A 21,815-nucleotide genomic window follows, 5' to 3' on the forward strand; every position below is an offset into this window, starting at 1 on the left:
ATCAGTAAAAAGGTCTCTATTTGTATAAAGGAAATCCTTAAATTTAGACACGAGCTAAGAATTCAAAATATGATGTAACACAATTCAGTGAGGTTCTTAGAGGCATTCTGTTTTGCTTTCAAATATTTATTCTCCTGTTGATCAACTCTTCTCATCTAACATTATCCCAGTTGAGCCAAGACAAATACTGTATATCGGTTTGTCAGAATAAAAGTCCTCTTCTTGTTTGATATTTTTATGCATATGTGATAAATGTTCCCCACAAATTCTACTTCCGTGTGTGCGTCTGTCTATGTTTGTGTGTGTGTGTATGTATGTGTGTGTGTGTGTGTGTGTGTGTGTCTGTGTGTGAACAGAAAGAAGCCCATCAGCTGAAACAGAAGCCTCAGCACTTTTCCTGAGCTTGAAATTTGTCACCCTCAAGAAAAAGCCTCAGTCTGCTTTCCGTTGATCTCATCAGAAACCTGTGTCAGCGATATTCCAGCTTGTTTCCAGTGTGCGGCTGCTCATATTTGGATCATCTGAGCCAGAGAAGAGCGAAAACACAAGCGTCTCTGTGTTGACCCCCCTCGTCTGCTCTGAGAGGTCTTTCAGGTGGATTCTGGCCTGTGCAATGCTCCTAGCTGCAATTCGAGTCACAGAGAATTTAAATGAACTGAAACTAGTCACTGAAGCGATGGTTTGAATGTGTCCACACAGACACACAGATGAATACACATGGACAAATACTGAAGGCACAGTTTTTGGTGAAAGGACTCTTAGCTCATAAAACAAATTAACCAAATTCTTCATTTCTGTTAGAACAAATGGGACATTCATTCTGTATTGTACAGACTGGTGAGCAAGGATATCACAGCCATTTAAAATGTAAATATTATTGATTTTGTGAGTCAGCTGAACACCATATACATACACATACATTCTCTTTTACAACCCAGACTGTGAAAACACACTACATGTCTGTTTCTAGAGACTCCTTGTATGCCTAAATATATAGGTACCCCAACACATAAAGCCTGTACATTCAACATTCGGTGACACTATAACATATTAGAGTTTTTTTTTGTTTTTTTTTTACTGGGAAAAACACAGAAGTGGTTCAGTTCTTCAGCTGCCATGGGACAGAATGACTTTTTAATAGGTTTTGTGCTGTGGTTTTGTCAGCAGTCTGAGCAATAAATACCAAACTACAGGCAAATATGGTAAAGCCATAATTTATATCATTACAATAACTGGCAGAGCAGGAAAGCCATTTCCAAGATGGGATCTGATGAAAACTTAGCTAGAAAAGTGGGATTTATTTTTTTGAACTAATAAGACCTGAACACTGCTAGTGTGCCAGAATGATGAATAACTGTTCATACAGTGTCTTGTTGACATCATGGTGATTTCACTTTACAAAAGTGAGTGCAGGTATGATGCCAAAGAGTTGTTTTCCTTGATACTCATGTGGTCTTAGTGAGATGTGAAAATTCATGAGAGAACACATGTGAGAAAGTGCATCAGATCAGAGCCATGACTCACCACCTCAAAATAGAAGAGCGTCTAAGATTTTGTGGCAATGACTTCAAGCATGCCAGAAAACATCAAGAAGTCCAGAAAGGTTCCAGAGCTGGTGAGGATGAATCTTTGGCTTCTCAAACCTAACAAGTTGATTTCTAACTTATTTGTACAGGTACACATTATAGCCTATAGTTTAATTGTGACAGAACTTCTAGTGGGCTTGAACAGGAGACACAACATACAGAGGTGGTCAGGATGGATGGATGGGCAAACATTTAACCACATACATATTATTGTGACAATGAGAACCTCTGTTTCAGGTCACTGTAGTGAAAAAGATATCAAGAGACCAAAATGAGACTTCCTGAAGAAATAAAGCATGACTAACTAACTTTTGTGCCTAAACTCATCTGTTTTCTTTAGTTTTGTCTTGTCTCTTTAAATCCTCATTTTATTATTGTGCTGTTCTGGAAACTCTGAAACAAAGAAAAGCTTTTTTTTTTCATTCATCTCTCACTTTAGGCACTGGTTAATAGTGCTTATATAATCCCATTCATCAATTTAGACATCCGTTTAGAGCCATTGCAACACACCACAGACACAATAATGTAAGGAAAATGCAAACAGGCTGTTTTCTTGGTAAAATTATGAACATGCCTTCAGTTAAACTGAAGGATCATTTACATTTGTGAAGATGATTTGACAGTCAGCTCTAAAACACTCCTTCCATTGTAGTCTATCTAATAACAGATGGCATGGAATTCTTATAATATTCTTGCTGTAATTTCTATGTCTAAATATAAGTTTTTGCGAAGATACACAATTGTCCTTGTTTTAAAGAAATGAGACACAGTCTTTTTTCCACAGTGTTTAAACTGGAAAAAACAAAAGTGATCTAAGAAACTGTTCCTTTGTCTGGTATATGATCTTTCTGCCATGAAGCAACTGTAGGGTTTGACTCACCAACAGTCTTGGCCGTCTCTACCTTTAGAGACAAATTCTTACTCACAAATCAAGACAAGCCTGACTGAGATCACAGCCACAGAAAATGTGAGTTACTTCAGGTTTATTAGGGGAATTTTCCATGAAACAAAACCATAAATGGCACACACATCTCTCTTTACACATGCAAGAGGAGTGGTTTGCTTCTTAGTACTTTGTAGTTGAGAATCACTGACTGCATTTACATCCTCTTATAAAAACTACAAGTATACAGCAGCACAAACTGGAATCCTCAGAATCATGGCCTTGGGAAACACTTCTTCAGCAGCTCTTGGTGAGGTACATTTGCTGAACAGCTTTCCAGCAGAACTGATAAGCTGCTAGTATCACAAATCTATAGTTGTACAGGACATATAACTGTAAATGTGTGTCACCAAGCAAACTCTCCCTGTGTAAAAAAAAGTTACAACATAAACCTATAAAACAGATATTTTAAGGTGTCTAAGTTTCTGTGCTGCACTTTCAGATTTGTCACCATGCAACAGCTGATTGACATGAATGATGGTGAGTAAACTTGATGTTTCTATTTCATGTGTGTAACTGCTGAATAAACACTGCATCTGCAAATAAGCCCCAAATGAGGCAAATCAGCTGTTAGTACATTCTCCTTTGAAGACGTCGATGGTAAGTGTGCGTCAGTGAGTGCAAGGAGCACACAGCCAGTATTTACACCTCTGAATAGAGTTCGGTGGAAGCCGAATGGGAGACACGCCTTTCCTCAACCTCAGGCCAACATTAGCATGTTTAAGTTTAAACACAGACAAAGTGTATACTGTATGCATGCTGAAATGGTCACACACGTGCAAACACACCTGATGACTTTTTCCTTTTTATCTGCATTTTTGCAAACACACAATTATATACATCAGATTGCCATGAGTAGTCAAATTTGTATTGTCTTTCCTAAAATTCTGTACTGTATGCGGCATCTCATTTCTTTGGCACAATACTGGAAGTATTTTAACATCAATCCATCCATCCATCATCTATAAACCGCTTCATCCTCACTAGGGTCGCGGGGGGGCTGGAGCCTATCCCAGCCGATTTAGGGCGAAGGCAGGGAGACACTCTGGACAGGTCGCCAGTCTATCACAGGGCTACACTTAAAGACAGACAACCAAGCACACTCACATTCACACCTACGGACAATTTAGAATCACCAGTTAACCTCAACATGTTTTTGGATTTTGTGGGAGGAAGCCAGAGAACCCGGAGAGAACCCATACTGCATGGGGAGAACATGTAAACTCCACACAGAAAGATCCCAATGTCCTCACCAGGACGCGAACCGGTGACCTTCTAGCTGCGAGGCAATGGTGCTAACCACCGAGCCACCTTGCAAGTATTTTAACATGAACAGAAATTTAAAGATGGAAAAATGTTACCAATTCAGACAAATTAACCTTTTAACTGCAAGACTGAGATGTTTTACCAGTTCTGTAGAAATGCTCATCTCTGATTGACTGGCAGATTTAGTCAACAAACAGTCCCATAACATAATCATGTATAATATCAGACACATGTAATTCTGAGCAAAAAGCTGAATGATCGTTCTACATTATTACACAAGGAGCGTAAATTATAAGTAATTGGGGCAACAGCACCTTGTATCCTGATGAAATGTCATCAGGAGGCCTGACATCATTTCCATTGCTACCATATGCTGATGACATACAGCTCTACATTGTTGTGTCTCCAGGGCAGTTAGACGCTTTTTAACTGTATTTTAGACATCAACGTATGGCTGGCAGATAATTGTCTATAGCAGGATAAATCGAAAGTCTTGGTTATTGGTACTGAAACTCCAAGAGAGAAACCTATTGTGAAACTACATGCACTGGCATTAAACCCATATCTGTTGGTGAAAAAAATGTAGGAGTTATCTTCGATTCAAATATAAGTTCAACTCAAAGGTCTGATTTCTGGTCTCCCCACGAATATATCTCAACTTCAACTGCATAAAAACTCAGTTGCACACATGTTGACAAAGACCAGAAAGAGAGCACACATTACATCAGTTTAAGAGTAGCTGGACTGGCAACCTGTCTGCTGGAGAATTATTTCTAAGATCCATTCAATGGTTTGTAAAGTTCTTAAAGGTCTTGGTCCTAGCTATTAGTCAGATTTGCTTTTATCCAATAAAGCCTCTTGAACCCTCTAGTCTTTTGGTAGTGGCCTTTTAATTAAGTCAGAAGTCAGAACAAAACCGGTGACGCATCCTTTTGTTATTTTGTCCATTGTTATTATGTCTCACATCTTGGGAACAGTCCTTCTGAAGACCTGAGAGCAGCAGTGAGGTGTGTGTTCTCTGAAGTCCTTTGTTAAAAAGTGTCAGACAAAGTGTCAGACTCTAAATGAGGTTGTTGCAGGGGTTCACACTGTTGCCTCACAGCAAGAAGGTGCTCTGGCTTCTTCCCAAAGACATGCATGGCAGGTTAACTCGTGATTCAAAATTAGCTGCTCATGGGACTGTGCATTTCTGTCTGTTTGTGTGTTGTCTATCAGTCTGTGATGGACTGGTGACCAGTGCAGAGTCTAAACCACCTCGACAATCAGTGTCAGGTGGAGAGACTTAAGCCCCCTGCAATGCTCTACAGGATAAATCTGGTGTAGCTAATGGATAGAGATCTAAGAGTTACAATAACATAAAATGATACAAACTTTATTGAATCCAAACTTGCAAAGTTCTGCACTTATCCCAAATGATAGAAATGAAACAACACTAGACTATGAGGATCTGAAGCTCTTTCACCACCACCACAGGCTGTGAAGGCTCCTGCAGCATCAGACAGGACATAGATAGATTTAAAAGCATCTAAAAGTGCAACAGTTCCTCTAACTTTAAGTCCGGTGAGTCAAGCATTTTGCAAATTTCTTCTGCCAATGATGAGATGACGCCAGTTCCATTCACTAGTAGTGATAATGAGGAGATGGAGATGAATCAGTGGTCGATGATTCAGCCCAGGTCTCTCTGAGGAATCACTGTGGAGTTGAGATGTATTTCTTTTGATTATACTTGTGCTGTAGGTGTAACGGGCCAGAGCAAAGACCTTCCCGATAGCATGTGTGCAGATGTGTCTGTGTTATAACTCATAAATAAATCAGATTTTTTGAGCTGCTTTAAACTTTCAAATATACTTCTGAACGTTTTGAAAACTGCATTTGACTGTTGCCTTTGTAGTTTATGCAGAGTGTTTTGTGAAGCATCAACCTTCGTTGTAAACCAATTTGATCAATAACTGTACAAACACTGCAACAATACGACTCTGGCCAAAAGAACCAGGTATCCGTTTTTCTGTGCTTCAGCTTTGATATTCAAGGCTGTTTGTATGACCTCACCAACTGGCAGAAGAGTACCACATCTCTCTCTCTCTCTCTCTCTCTCTCTCTCTCTCTCTCTCTGTCTTGTTCTCTTTCCCTCCCTCTCACTCTCTCTGTCTCTCTTTCCAACATCTAAATGTGTGGTAGAGTTTGAATAGAGCTTCTTTCTGCACTCCTACACAGGCAGGAGCAAGAGGCCCCTGGAGTCGCTGGCACTGGGAGAGCTGCAGCATCAACGGTACGTTTACAACTCACCACTGGAGACCCTAACAAGGAATATTGTGAAGAGGTTTTAGGGGATACTTTTACATTTCTTCCTTTGCTTGGGGGACAAGTAGTGATTCAGGTACTCAGATGCCAAATCAAAGGTAACATTTTGAAGTTTGTTTTTCAACAGGTAATTATAGCGGATAGACATCACATTTGATGAATTAGATCACACTAAAATGTTTTTAGATTCTTAGTGTTGTGGTCTTCATGCCATTGGAGTTGTGGGATTTTTTTTTTCTTTCTTTTATTTGATGAGCTTATTTATTGGTGTAATTCATTAGATTTTATTACTTGATTGGAAAATTGTATTCATATAGTCATTAGTAATAATATAGTTTGCATCACTTTACTGTATTATTAAATGTAATCAGTGTGTTAGGAATCAGCTCATTGTAGTACTCTTTGTGGCATTGTGTCTTAAAGCTGACTGTTTTCTAAATGATTTGATCAGTCCTCATATCCTCATATAGTGACCATTTAGACAGTGGTCTAACTGTTAACATCTTGCTTAAAGCAAAGTAATTTCTCCTTGCAACCCTTCGATACTGTTTGCATGTGTCTATCAATTTTAACCGCTTCAATCAAATAGCTATTTGTACTCTTCCTTTTTTTTTTTTTAGAGACCTGAGTAATTTCACAAGCAAAGATTAGAGGAAAGCCGGAAAAAATATTTTGTAGGATACAGCAGAAATGTTTTTTCAGCTCTCCTGTCTTGCAGTCCCTTAAATGCATCTCTCTATCGCTAGAGTAGGTTCAGTGCTGATGTAGATCGCAGGCACCATTTGTAATAAGATTCTAAAATGTGCTACAGCACTAACTGTCAGTGACTTTACGACTGAGGTCAAATTTATTACAAATCTTTATATGTCAGACACTGCAGTCTTGCTGTTGCTTAGCGGAAATTAGTTAATATATTGTCACACAAGGTCAGAAATATGTTGTTTTCACACTGAAGTCTTGAATGAAAAGTGGCTTTAATTCTCTTTTGAATTAAAATTACAGGTGGTGTTGACTAGAAACTGCTCCACATGTTATTTGGGTAATGGAGTTTGAACAGTGAGAAACAGTGTTACTGAATGGACAATACTGGGAATGACTGTCATAAATTGACATCCTGTTACTATGGTTACATCAGGCTGCATGAGCATGCCTGTTGTGAATTGTAATTCTCAGGTGTCAACATAAAAAAAGCAACTGAGAAGGGCTCTGTTAAAGCAAATATCTTTACACTTTGTATTATTTAGAATAAACTCAGATTTGAGACTTTAGATGTCATCCTTGCCATCCGCTGTGTGCGTGTTTGTGTGTCTGCTTGTGAGTGTGTGACACATTTATCCAACTAATGTGCACATGCTGTCTGATCAGTCCTTTGATCTCAGTCTGCTGAGTATGTAGGCATGTACTAATGTACTCATAAGCACCTGTGAATGTGAATTTTTTCCCTCCACCCATTTCACTGTACAAGAGTCTGTGTGTGTTCTCAAACACAGGCCTTACAGTATGTGTCAGTAGCGACGTATGTGCGTTTTTCTTTACCAGGGGTATCAGACGTGCGCTCCCACACATCCCCTTGCTGATCTATGAGTGTTGGTCTGTGTTCCTGTGTGTGTATATACATATCAATGTCGACTCTGTTCTGCTGCTGAGGGTTAGAGGAGAGTGGGTGGAGGGGGGAGGTGGTGAGCGGAGGGCTCCCCTGGATGCCCGCCTTGTGTTTACCTTGGCAGGGTTGCACCCCCCAAGGCCCCGCCCCTGTCCACTGCTGGAACAGACTGAGGCCTTATTGCCCTCCACCTCAGCTGGGAGCAGAACATACCACAGCAGCCGAACAGGGGAGCAGCAGCCACCCCACTGACTGAAAGGGCACACTGTGGAAAGAGGGCTGACCTGGCCTGGCCAGGTTTTCTCGCACATGCTGGTGCCACATTTTAAATGATGCATTTAAAGAGAGCAGAGGATCTGCCCAATGGTGGCGTGGTATGGAGGCAACGTTTTGGCTTGAGAAACGGGGGAGGGCTTTTGCTGGCGTCCCATGTGTTAATGTATTCTGAGAGAGTGAGCACAGTTTGATTGTTGGCTAGTTACAGCTACCTTTGTTCATCTTTGGAAGGAACACCCCAAGTGTGACATATGAGGCTGTAATTTTATGTAAAGTTATAATAGAGTTGGTTCTTTTAGGCAACAGCCATATCTTCCTTCAACCTTTATCAAACATTCACAGCAATAAAAATACAGAAAGATTCATTGCAGGTTGCTGCAATGTCTGCACCCCTCTGACCACACCCAGCATCACGATGAATTTGGCGCCACTGCACGTGCAGTCACACTAAACAAAGATGTCACATTACACTGACACACCTGGAAGAACACGTCTGCATCATTGCAGCAAGACCAGAAAAATCAGCTGCTGTTCAGCTGCTCCTTTTTGGAGATATAATACATACCTGTCACTTGTAGGCTGCAAATGTTCTTATCTGATTGTTTGGGATATTGCTGTAGACAGTGTGACTTTATGGCAAGACAGTCAGTGTGCAGCCACAAAAAGATGGACATTTTCCAGAAACAAAGTTTAAAAAAGGTCACTGGATTTAGATTTTCCATAAATCAGAGAGTTGGAATTGTATTCTTAATTCAACAGTTTAAACCAGCTTTCAACAGTCAAAAGCTTGTATTAATAGTCTCTTTGATGCTTGCAGTCACATCTTAAAGTAAAATATCATGGGAGCATGTAGTTGAAATTAATTTGGAAAAAGTAATAATAATGGTAACAAGCCAGAAGAGTTGAGCTGCAGGCCAATAATGTTTGCTGAAAATACAGATTCATACAAGGAATAACTTAAAGCACTTGCGAATAATTCAGAGAAGTCAAAAAAAGCCAGAAGTCAAGAGTCAGTCAGAAACACAGGGCAGCAAAAATAAGCAAAGAATTTGCAAAGACGCTCCTGCAATAGACAGAGCATCTTAGACTCACAACAAAAGTACAACAGTATGTGATTATTCCCGTGTGGATTTGTCCTTCTGTCTACATATGCTGTGTGGTATTTTGTGTTTCCTCCCAGACTGTGCCAACATTCACTACCAGACAGATCTTAGACAGCAGTGCAAATATTAGTCCTACTGTACTGTATGTGCTGATCTGTGGAACTCTGAGAATGCTAGCAGCCCACACACACACAAACACATGCCCTCATTCATACACTATGTAGTCCACACACAGATACACCTAATGCGTCTGCATAAAGTTGTCATGCATTCCAGTATACACAATTGTGTTCTTTTATGCAGAGTCACTTGAAACACGAAAAGTCACTGCAGCTCTCTGTTGGTCTTCCACCAGACTGCCATTCTGTGGTGAGCTACGGCAAACGCTTTGTGACCGTGAGCTTGAGGTTCACTGGTTGTAAATGTCTCTCTGTGACTGTTTGGAATGAACTGGGAGCCCGTCTTGGGGCTTGTGAACGCAGCACAATGAGGGTTCAGTTGGGACTTGCAACGGTTTCGTATATTTGACTGCGCTGCACGTCACAGCAGTGGAAAGTTGAGAGAAAATAAGCAATGTGGTAATCAGGGTTTGACAGATGCGACTTTGTGATACTGAAGCTGATATTTTTGAACTTAAGGTGCCAGTTGCTGATATTTAATTATATCTATGGTGGAGTGTGACTTTTGTGACCTATAAAAACAAACAAAGAAAAAAAAAAATCAGTAGCTGCATTCAGTTACCGTAGGAGCTAGGATTGCTTTGTGTGTTTTGTCTGTTTGTCTAAATTCCAACATCCTGTCATCATGCTGACATGCTGATGTTTTTCACACTGGGTAGAGCTGAATCTGATAAAAAAAATCAGTTTTACAGTTGTTTGGTAATAAAAACAAAGTGGACAAATGTAGTTTTTAACCTAAAGAATTTATTGGATAAAAAGTCTGGCGAACATAATATGTACAGGTATTGTGTTAAAACAGCCGACAGACAACAGACAGTATTGGCATGCATTCTGTATGTATACACTATATATAGGTTTTGCAATCTTAAACAAGCAGACACACACATAATAAGCAAAGTTCTGGTTTGAGGGAAAGCCCAACTTTAACATTCATTGCTTCCTTAGTTTTAAACAAATGGAAAAGCATTTGAGATGAATGAATCATACTTCTTCCTCACTGCCCAAACTTATTATAGCACTAAACACATTTCCTGTGTCCACAGACAGAGGGGCTTTCATTCCTCAGTAGGCATTTCCAAATGATACTAGAGGCTCTTGACGTCCACTTTCCATTTTAGCTACTAAGGCTGACGCAATAAGCCACTGCACTGCATATTCTGGATTATACAGAATATGAAAATACATGTACAGGAGTTAGGAAAAAACATAGTGGCACACAGGCAGAGAAAATTGGATAAATAAAACCTTTCATTCACTCTAACACTTAGGTCACTATTCATTCACACAAATGAGCATTCCTGGTACAGAGAAGTTAGAGAGTTTGTGTTAGTTTACTTAGTCTACACTTGTTTTATTTTTTCTTTGCTAATTTTATCAGATGTGATCAAAAAGTCATGTAAGACTTGAAAAGGGAAAATCTCACTAAACATTAAATGTGTTTTCAGTGGGTTTCAACTTTATCATTTTGTCAACATAGATGTGATTTTGATGTTGGGTATTTTTCAGGTAACAATGACCCCCCTACTTCTGCTGTGTGTGTCTTTGATGCCCCTCATCTCGGCAACAATATCATTTGAAGACCATGATGGTAAGGGGCCCCTGTGATACATTCCAGTGGCAGTTGTTGCACTTCAGCATTATTTTTGGAAGAAGAGTGGAAGTAATGTCAACCTAGACCTTTAATCTATTTGAAGTAATGGAGGGATCAGGATCAGTTAATCCAATTCTCTACTGTGTACACAATCTGATTAAAAGTTGATTATGTTTTTTGCTAGTGTTTCAGATAAGTCTGCTTTTCTCTTGTTGTCTCTTTTCAATCATTTACCAGCATAGATTTATTCTGCTACACATTTGTAGAGATGTAATTGTCCTGCAAATAAGTGGTAAATAAAACAAAGTAATTCTACGTAAATTATTATGATCAATACGTTTTTTAAGACATTATTTCAGTGAATCAATTGATGCAATTCTCCTAGAGTAAGTCATCCATTATCACAGACACAATTGCTAATTTGACCCCTGATCTTAGTTGCTTCTAATGTTCAGGTCAGATGTGGGAGAATATATGTATAGGATATTAGATTGCACCATCAGTCATAAATGAAAACAATATTTACCTATCTTTACCACAGACGTGGATGGCACATTGCGTGTCAGCATCCCTATGGAGATGCCTCTCCGTCCCCTGCTAGGCGGCAAAGTCGTGGTGCCATGTTACTTTCAGGACAACACCGTCAACGATCCTGGAGCCCCCACCATCGCCCCACTCTCTCATCGCATCAAATGGACCTACGTCACCAAGGAGAAAGTCAGTACAATCCTGGTGGCATCAGAGGGAAAAGTTCATGTGGAGACAGAGTATTTGGACAGAGTGACAATGGTCAACTACCCATTGGTGCCCACTGATGCCACCATGGAAATTACAGAACTGAGGTCCAAAGATTCTGGCACTTACCGGTGCGAAGTGATGCATGGCATCGAGGACAACTACGACTCTGTGGATATCCAGGTTCAGGGTATGCTCCTGACATATTTCAGTTCACTGTTGTGGGCTATAAAAGTAGTGTCATCACTGTTTGTCCAACAACCACATTCACTGTTAGAGTTCAAAACTGAAAGCTAACAGGAAGAGCTTTTTACAATTCTAGAAACAACACTTCTGCTTAGTTTTTGATTGGGTATGCATAAAGAAGTAGCTGTAAAAAGCATATTTGAGTAGAATGGCATTTCTTCAGAGTTCCTCCACTCACTTTGTGTATCTCACAGGTATTGTGTTCCACTACCGTGCCATCTCCACCCGTTACACCCTGACGTTTGAGAAGGCCAAGGCAGCCTGTATCCAGAATAGTGCCAACATTGCTACTCCAGCCCAGCTCCAAGCTGCTTACGATGATGGATATCACCAGTGTGATGCTGGATGGCTTTCTGATCAGACTGTCAGGTAGTATTCATTTAACCATCAAATTTCTATATTTTATGAAGTTTGCAGAGATCTGGACCATATGTGCACACAGGTTGGAGAGAAAAGGAAGGTAATGTCAATGAAGAATTTACAAGTCACAACTTCATTGAGCAGACGCTTTTATCCAAAGTGATGTACATCTGAGAGGAGATACTCATTCATACATCAATGGCAACAGAGCTACCATGAAAAGTACCATTGGGGGAGCTGCCATTGGGAGCAGTTTCAAGAGCAGGAGATTGAACCACCATCCTTGTGATTATAGGACAAGCCACCCTACCACTTGAGCCACAGCTGCCAGATCAGTCCATTTTGGCGAACACAAGTCATTCTCATTCTCGTACTCATTTTGAGTTTCCAGTTTATCTAACTTGCACGTCTTTGGTCTGATTTGAAAAGCTAGACTACCTTGAGACACCCACACAGAGAAAGGGAGACCCTGCAATGTAAAACCTGGTAAATTACTCTGTGGTGAACTATTTTATCATGAACCTGTGTGGGAAAAAAACCCTTCTGACCTATTTCTTGGCCAGAAGACTCCAGGAAGTCACTGTACTGGCCAAGATACCATCCAGCACATACACGAAAGTAAAATTTAAAAATGCAGTTTTTACGCTACAGTATTTCCACAGATTACACAATATAGATACATGCATTGGTTACAAGCTTTACAGGTGCTAGTAGCTGGATGACGCGACCTTTGGACAGAGCCAGGCTAGTCGTTTCCTCCATCTCAGGCTTATGCTAAGCTAAGCAAACTATTAGCAGTTGGCTTTAGTTTCTTATTTAACATCAGAGATCAATCAATCAAACAAAGTGAAAGAACTATTGTTTCTAACCTCTAATCGGACTCTGACTGAAATCTTTGTCTCTTCAAGATACCCCATCCATGAGCCACGGGATCGATGCTATGGTGACAAGGAAAACTTCCCTGGTGTGAGAACTTATGGCGTGAGAGACGTCAACGAGACCTATGACGTATATTGCTTTGCAGAGAAGATGTCAGGTATGTTCATTGAACTTGGGCAGCAACAAAAGCTACCTGATCCACATGAAAGATCTAGAACATAAACACAACTGCATATGTGACCATATTCTCCTGCCCTCCTCAATCCTCTCTCCTCCCAGGCAGAGTCTTCTACTCCACGTCTGTAGAGAAGTTCACTTTCTATGAAGCAGGAGATCAGTGTGCCAAACTAGGTGCCAGACTTGCCACTACCGGAGAGCTTTACCTTGCCTGGAAAGGTGGCATGGATGTGTGTAATGCTGGCTGGCTGGGCGACAGGAGTGTTCGCTACCCCATCAACATTGCCAGGCCTCAGTGTGGAGGGGGGCTCCTGGGAGTGAGAACCGTCTACCTGTTCCCCAACCAGACAGGATACCCCTACCCAGACTCTCGCTATGACGCCATCTGCTTTCAGGGTAAATTCCTTAGGAGAACTTGTAGGTATTCGTACGCTGAGTGATAGCAATTTTGACTTTTCAGTGCATTCTGGGGGCTTCTTTTGTGTCACAATATGTATTCAGTAATGATAAGTTCAGTCACGTGATAAAGTAAGTGGAAATTGCTTTGACATATTTGGAAAAGCAAAACATGTTGACTTTTTCCTACAATTTCCATTGCACACATTTCATTTTTCATGTGACTGTATTTTAAGACATGACTTCTGAAATGTCTGAGGTCATTCCTAACTGGAAGTATAAATAGCTACCCTTGCTTCTTGACTACGAAAGCCATAAAACCATGTAAAGCATTCCCTCTTGTCTCCTCAGCTGGTGAGGATGGAGGTGTGGTGCCTGTGAGGACCACCCCCTTCCCTGACATCATCAACATGACACCTGCCCCTGGATTGTTTCCAGGCAGCACCCCTACAGCTGGAAGCAAGGAGATTAGGTTTGGTGGTGTGGACACTTTTTCTCCACGACCCATCCCACCCAGTGTGACAGATGCAGTGACCCCTGTGATACGTGAGCCTGGACTGGGTCTCACAGATATATACGCTTCCATGGCTCCAACCGGTAAGTTGGTTATGTGCTTAAATCCTTTGGAACACATTTGTTTCTCGAAACTGTGAAACTACATTTTAGAGCAGTGCTTTAAAATGACCCAACAGCAAAAAGACATTGGTAAAAGAACAGCTTCAGTCTAACTCAAGCACAGAATTTGTTATATATTGCTATATATTATATTATAATTCTGTTTAAATTATTATATATGATACTTTATTTTGCATATATGTTGTTACTAATAATAATTATTTATTTATATTATTTATATTTCTCATATATCCACAGTGTTCCTACCTCAACAGTGCAATATATTTATTCTACTGTTTGGCTAACTGTATATACTTCCTACTGGCTCCTTTTGTAAATACTTATATATATATTCTCATTTGTCTTTTTATACTTTTACTTTTATACCTCTGCACCACTGGAGTTGTCTTTTAATTTTGTTGTACCTTGTGTATGATGACAATAAAAGCAGTCTATTCTATTCTATTCTATAAGCATCAACGTCTTAACAACAAAGCTTTCTTTAAATCTAAATGCACCACTTCCCACAACCCTCTCGTGCATTGCTGCCAATTGTTTGCCCAGAAATCCAATTGCTACTCTAGTGCAAAAACTGTGAGCAAATCACCACAGTCTGCATCTGGAAATCAGGAAGTAAAAACAGGACTTGACCAAGTAGTTGAATGAAAAAGAAGTCACAATAAGATTAAGTGAGATTACTCTTTTTATCCCCCTTCTTTTTTTCACAGGTGTGGTGTTCCACTACCGACCCATCACCGGTCGGTACACTCTGACCTTTTTAGAGGCTCAGCAGGCTTGCCAGAGTATTGGGGCGGTCATCGCCAGCCCTCCACAGCTGCAGGCAGCCTTTGAGAAAGGTCTACATCAATGTGATGCTGGCTGGCTGCGTGACCAATCTGTCCGGTGAGCTGGTTGCAGGTTTAAAATAACATAGTTTCATTTTTTTTTCCATGCAAAAACTGATGGTCTTGTTCTTGGCTTCTTATGACAACCCCAATGATGACATCAAATTCATTAAAAATGTGTAAAGATCCTGGCTGTTCTTAAGAGAGATGGGTTGTTCACAAGAAAACAAGTCCTTAATATACTGCACTTACACTCTCTTTCGTTCTTAGGTATCCAATTGTGTCACCCAGAGATAACTGTGCTGGTAATCTGCCACACCTTCCAGGAGTCCGATCCTACGGCCTGAGACCAGCCACTGAACGTTATGATGTGTTCTGTTATGTAGAACGTCTCAGAGGTGAGAAGCATTAAGACTGATATCTGGAGGAGATCAAATCACGAGAGTTTACATTTAAAAGAACTTTTATCATCTATCTGCCTGGTTACTACCGCTATGTTTGCACTCATCTGAATGTTGGTGCTTTATTCTGTCTGTCAGGTGAGGTCTTCTTCACCAGCGACTATGACAGTTTCTCCTTCGAGGAGGCTGTGCAGCACTGTCAGAAACTCAACACCACCCTGGCTACTCCCGGGCAGCTGTATGCTGCCTGGAATCAAGGACTTGACAAGTGCCGCCCAGGCTGGCTGATGGACCGCAGCGTCCGCTACCCCATCACATCCTCCAGGTCTCACTGTGGCGGCGGCCAGGTGGGGGTCCACATCATCTACGCCTACCCCAACCAGACTGGCTTCCCCGATGAGCACTCACGCTACGATGCCTACTGTTTCAAAGGTAGGAATGGGTTAGGTTTGATTTAATTCATGTGCAAAAATAAAAACGCAATCACTCACAAGCTACAGGTTAATATTTGCCTAAGTTTTGGTTCAGTTTGATACTTTACAGGAGTGATTCCTGAACAGGGGAATTTGTACCTTAAGAGGAACTTCGCCCCTCATTAAATTGTGTAAATATCAGCTTTTATTGAGATATGATTCATGCGTAAGAGTGATTACTCACTGATTCACTTTGATAAAATGATTTGATTAACAAAAATGCAAATATTTAATATATATATATGTTGTATGTTTGGTTAACAACACATGAATTTATATATATGAATTTTTAAATGATAGGTCAAAATAACATACATATTCGATGGATATCTCAAAATGACAGTTAAAGCAGTGAGATAAACTGCAGGATAAATGGCAAAGAGGATAAAAAAATAAAGCAGGCTGGAAGCAACGCATTAATGGTTGAAACTATGAATGTGTTTCTGATTTATTGTAACATTTACCATCATGTTTTCAGTGTGACATGATATTATACTTTGCGATGAGAGTGACATGAATGCAATATTTTCATTAACAGCAGGCACAGCGCATGTTTTCATTCTGTGTTGGGTTTGCTATGCCATTTTTGTCAAGATGACATTATTCCTTCAAAATTCAACATGTTACATAATTGTTGTTGTTACATAATTTTGTCTTTTTCAGCTGAATATCCTGTTGTTCATGTCGAAAATGAAACCAGTATAGATCTGACGATAGTGACGGTGGATGTTATCAACAAGACAACAATCACAATTGATCACTTTGCTCCCACTGGTAAGACCAGATGCATAAAATGTGTTCTTTTAAATCCTTATTAATACTGCCATTAACATTTACATGCCTTTTGACAAGAAGCAAACAGTTTCTCAATCTGGTGTTTATCAATTTGCACTGCAAAGTTTCTAATGTACAGACAATGTTAAACTATTTTGCTCTAACCATGTGTTTTGTTTACTTATAGTTGACACTACTGTAGACTATAACGAAACTGAAACCCATATAACTATTACTGAAACTGAGTTTATCAACAAGACAACCGTCACAACTCAACATGTTGCTCCTACTGGTAAGACTGCTGGAAACTACTGTGTGAATTAAAACTGCCTTTATTTTCCTTGTTCATGGCTTGCAATAATCAAAATCGATGTTTTTTTGGAGACGTAAAAGTGGCCGCAATAATAAAATAATTAAATTCTGCTTCATGACAGCACTTAATACTAAGTGTGCCAGGGGTTTTGGAATAGGATCAATAAGGCTGTGAAAAAATGCTGTTGGCTGTTTTGAATATTTAAACAATGGCTGCAAATGATTTGGACCAACAAGTACTTATAAAAGTCTTTTGAATACTTTATGAAATTAAAATATTTTAAATGATTTATTAACGTGTATGACTGCAAATCTGATTACTTATCAGAAAGTCAGAAAATTATTTAGTTACCAAGAATAGAGACATAAGTAACATTTTATAAGCCCTTTATAAAGAACATCTTGTTAGAAAGTGGTGACGATAATTTCAAAAAAGTAAACACATATTCATCTTTCCTAATTAAGATATACTAAAGTATCTAACCCTAATTCCTCCTGGATTCCTCCACAGTGAGACCTGTTTTACCTCCACCCTCAGTTGATGTGTCAGGCTCTGGTTCAGCCGATCATTCTGCCAGCGGTGAGCTCTCTGGGGAGTCTGGCACCTCCAGCACTGGTGGTGAAGCATCTGGATCAGGGGAGGAAGTCATCTTCAGTGGACAAACTGATGTCTTCTCTGGAGATCAGTCAGCCTCTGGAGGACCACAGGAGGCCGAAGGAGGAAGTTCTGTCATCTTCACATCGGGAGAAGTGGGTAGTACATCTGGATCTGGATCTGGTGAAGGGTTTGACAGACAACACTCTGGCTTCAGTGTATCGGGATCGGGTTTTACCAGCGGAAGTGGAGACATCAGTGGAGACTCGATGATCATCATGGTCGATGGAAAGATGGTGGAGGTGTCAAAAACCCACCAAACATCAGTTGAGCAGGAGCTAGGCCAGGGTGGCATCGATACCAGTGGGGGCTTCTTGGAATCAAGTGTGTCTGGATCTGGAGGTATGTCTGGCTCAGGCACCAGTGGGTTTTCTGGCATTTCATTTGTCGACCACAGTGCTATCGACCTAACAGTCCAGCCATCCGGCGAGCAAGAGGTGTCTGGATATCACCCCTTTGGATCAGGATTCCGCAGTGGCCTCCCAAGTGGGTTTCCATCCGGTTTTTCAGGCAGTGGCTCTGCTTCCGGAGATTCTTTCCAACGTCGAGGTGATGTCATCTACTTAACAGATGATGAGATGATAGAGGTGACCGTATCACCACTGGAACACCATCTTGAGCAGGGTCGGGGTGTGGTAGAGGTGAGCGGGGAAGGAAGTGGGTCAGGGATCCACCGTGAATTCAGTGGCAGCTTGCATCTCTCAGGAAGTGGAGCTCCTAATGAAAGACCAACTGCTGAGGGACTCTCTATCGCCCTGCCACCTGGTTCTACGATGACTTACACAGAGCACGTTGCCTCTATTGGCCAATCTGGACTTGGGGAGATTGGTCTGGAAGGGCCCACTGGACTTACAGTAGTGACTCCAGATGCAGCCTACACCAGCCCAACCACAGCACCATCAGTGTCATTAGCAACTCCTGCTGTTGTGGAGCAGCCTGATGTAGTGGAAGGTAATGAATGGAGGTGTCTGCCCTGCTTGACTTGACTTGACTTGACTTGATATAATACTGTATAGCCAAATAAGCCACCATGCTCATGTGGTCAGCATTTGTCTGTAACTTTACAAATAGTCAAAATGGTAAAAAAAAAAAATCTAAGTCTCTCTCTCTCTCTCTCTCTCTCTCTCTCTCTTCTGTCAGCTTCTGTAGACCTCTGTGATCCAAACCCTTGCGGTTCAGGGACCTGCTCTGTGCAGGGAGAGATTGCTGTTTGTCAGTGTCCTACCGGTTTCACTGGTGAAGACTGCTCAACACGTGAGTACCAAACTACTGCACACTGAAAATTATGTTTCAACGCCACATGGCAGATGAGGTAGAAGGAATCGGATGCCATTTTAGAAATTCCATCTGTCGTCTATTTTTATGACTTTGTCAAAATATGTTTGTAGCTGTGCAGGGCTGTGCTGAGGGCTGGTTGGAGTTTATGGGCAACTGTTACCTTCACTTTGCGGAAAGAGACACCTGGTCTGAAGCAGAGCAACGCTGTCGGGAGCTCAACGCCCACCTGGTCAGCATAGGCTCCCAGGAGGAGCAGCAGTTCGTCAACTGTGAGTAACTGGTTGAGCACAAATGCATGATCTTCCTTATAAATAACATGCCAAAGACTGATTACAGTGTTTGTTGGTGGGAGGTCGGTCAGGGATTCTGTCCGAGCATAATTTATGGGAATGACATGTTTCATTTGTTCTAAAGGTCAAATCTCTTTCTTTTTGCTACCCAGCCAACGGTCAGGACTACCAGTGGATTGGACTCAATGACAAAGATGTGCAGAATGAGTTCCGCTGGACAGATGGCAGTCCTCTGGTGAGTTTGGTTGGAGATTGCTGACCATCTAGTTGTGTCCTTAGGAGGTCATAGCAACTGTATCACCATCTAACCTGATGTGTCTGACTTATTGTTTTACTTTGCTACTGTAAGAGCAGCTACCACTTTTTACTTTATATTAAAGTTGCCTATTGAGAAATGACTTACTTACTTACTGAGATACTGTTTGTATAATGTTCAGACTTTTGAGAATTGGAGGCCTAACCAGCCAGATAACTACTTCAACTCTGGGGAGGATTGTGTGGTGATGATCTGGCACGAGGGCGGACAGTGGAATGACGTGCCCTGCAACTATCACCTTCCCTTCACCTGCAAGACTGGACCTGGTTAGTTTACTGGTTTGGAACATACAGTTGGGTTACTAAAACCCTTGACCTTCTGTGGTTGGAGAAAACCTCAATCAGTTCAAGTTTTGTGACCCTCAACTGTCACTTGACATTGTCAGTTCATCAATAATTAGTTTCAAATTTTCCTCTCTTTCAGTGATGTGCGGAGCTCCGCCCGAGGTGGAGCATGGCCGGCCGATGGGCAGCAGCAGAGAGCACTACCCTGTCAACTCCATAGTCCGCTACCAGTGTGATGCAGGCTTTACACAGCGCCACCTGCCTGTCATACGCTGTTTGACAAGTGGACATTGGGAAGAGCCACAAGTGGAATGTACAGAAGGTAAGCTTCAAGGGAAATTCTGACATATAGAAAACTGTCAATATATTAAAAAAAGGTTTGTATCCTCTGCATTGTATGCCTTCAGTACAGAGCTGAGAGAAGGGAAGCAAATTTAACACCCTTGTTGGGGACAAAGCGGAGACATAGTTTATTGTCAACACCTAAACCCCTAGGATACCTGGATGTCCCTAGTGCTTGTTTTGAATCCATTCATGGACCAGAAGTAGAGGACCCAGAATGAAAAATAAGATTTAAACCTTGAAACAAATGGGGCATAATTTATACAGCGTGTGAAAGTCAGTATCAGTGAGGCAGGTGTAACATTTTGTGTACACCTCCTGTGGTGCTAACATTTCAGCATTGCACTGCCCATGGCAGCTTCTGAAATAGATCCTTTAGCCACACCACTCCCTGCAGTGTCATTTATAAGTCTTTTGGCAAGTCATGTTTACATGATGTCATCAGTATGCATACCTTTTCTCCCCCCAGTTGGCGCCAACAGTAACAGGCTACACAAAAGGTCCCTCAGGAGAAGAAGTAGAGGGGTCAGCAGCCGACAGGAACAGAGGAAACTCCTCTGAGCGAGACTGAAAGGACATACAACAGAGAGCCACAAAGGACCCCTCTTGTAAAGAAGCATGGATACCAATGCAAATACCCGACCAAAAAGATAGCATTCCCTATGATGTATATGCACACACTGAAGCACATTTAGACACTGGTAGTGTAACTGACAGATGTTTTGGATCTTTGAGTGTCACCCTGCACCTTCTGACAGCAGTTTTTCTTTGTATTTATAATTTATAGCTGCAATCCAGTATTTGAAATTACTATCTCAATGCACATGTTGATCTTTTCTGCAATCAGTTGCCAGCACTGCACACATTTAAGGTCGATATAATTGACAAACAGGGATACAAGAGGCTGAAGAGTAACACACAAAGTCCAAAACAGCCCAGTAAAAATATTTTAGATTCCCTGAAAAAAAATTTAAAAACCATTGTTTCTTTAGACAAGCTATATTTTTAGGGTATTTTTATAGATCTGTGTTTCTTAGCATTTGTTTTACTTTTTCTTTATTTAGTCTCAGAGAGGACAACATCTGTGAGCTTCAGACTGCTGAGACAAACTGTTTCTTACATTCCAGGCCAACACAGTGATTATCAAACTTTTTAGTTGTGACAGCGATACATGATGCAATACGGTTGCTTCATCTGGTTTGTCAAGCTCCAAAAAAATGTTGAAGCAGAAAAAAAACGCAACGTATTATATGTAAGCCATCATTCAGGCCATCAAAATGATTCTGTCACAACCTCATGTTTGACATCCACTGTGCTGCAACACCAGTACAGTATCAGATATACTGAAAAGATTGTGTTGTTCCGTTTAATGATGAATAGAAATCCAAGTTCAAGATATAATTCAAGTGCAACAAACCTGGATTGAAATTGTCAGCACTCATGCACTTTTGAGGTTTTCACTCACGTCTGTGCTAATTATTTGAATCCAGTGCACCTTAACCTGTTTAACAAAAAAAAAAGAAAAACCTCATCTGTAGCAAAACGTGACAAGCAAGCCAGTAGCAAGTGCGATCAGACTGGCTTTCCTG

At 40.9% G+C, this 21,815-nt stretch overlaps 1 protein-coding gene across 1 annotated transcript; it reads left to right on the forward strand.

The window, feature by feature from the left end:
* The first annotated feature begins 10,769 nt into the window (after positions 1–10,769).
* acanb (aggrecan b) lies at positions 10,770–20,787 on the forward strand. The gene is made up of 17 exons (XM_008294729.1): positions 10,770–10,845; positions 11,390–11,773; positions 12,024–12,198; positions 13,098–13,225; positions 13,348–13,641; positions 13,993–14,238; positions 14,985–15,159; positions 15,372–15,499; positions 15,641–15,934; positions 16,639–16,749; positions 16,937–17,041; positions 17,573–18,667; positions 19,105–19,263; positions 19,437–19,519; positions 19,722–19,866; positions 20,024–20,206; positions 20,696–20,787. The coding sequence occupies exons 1-17, from the start codon at positions 10,770–10,772 to the stop codon at positions 20,785–20,787; spliced, it is 3,873 nt and encodes a 1,290-aa protein (XP_008292951.1).
* Positions 20,788–21,815: the final 1,028 nt, after the last annotated feature.

The sequence above is a fragment of the Stegastes partitus genome, unplaced genomic scaffold, assembly GCF_000690725.1.
Source record: "Stegastes partitus isolate 25-593 unplaced genomic scaffold, Stegastes_partitus-1.0.2 Scaffold21, whole genome shotgun sequence".
Lineage (NCBI taxonomy): Eukaryota > Metazoa > Chordata > Actinopteri > Pomacentridae > Stegastes > Stegastes partitus.

Excerpts from the sequence above, each read along its gene's own strand:
- acanb (XM_008294729.1), top strand. The coding sequence starts at position 10,770 with ATGACCCCCCTACTTCTGCTGTGTGTGTCTTTGATGCCCCTCATCTCG. Across the intron at positions 19,520-19,721 it reads GGACAGATGGCAGTCCTCTG|ACTTTTGAGAATTGGAGGCC; the intron begins GTGAGTTTGGTT and ends TATAATGTTCAG. Across the intron at positions 20,207-20,695 it reads ACAAGTGGAATGTACAGAAG|TTGGCGCCAACAGTAACAGG; the intron begins GTAAGCTTCAAG and ends TTCTCCCCCCAG.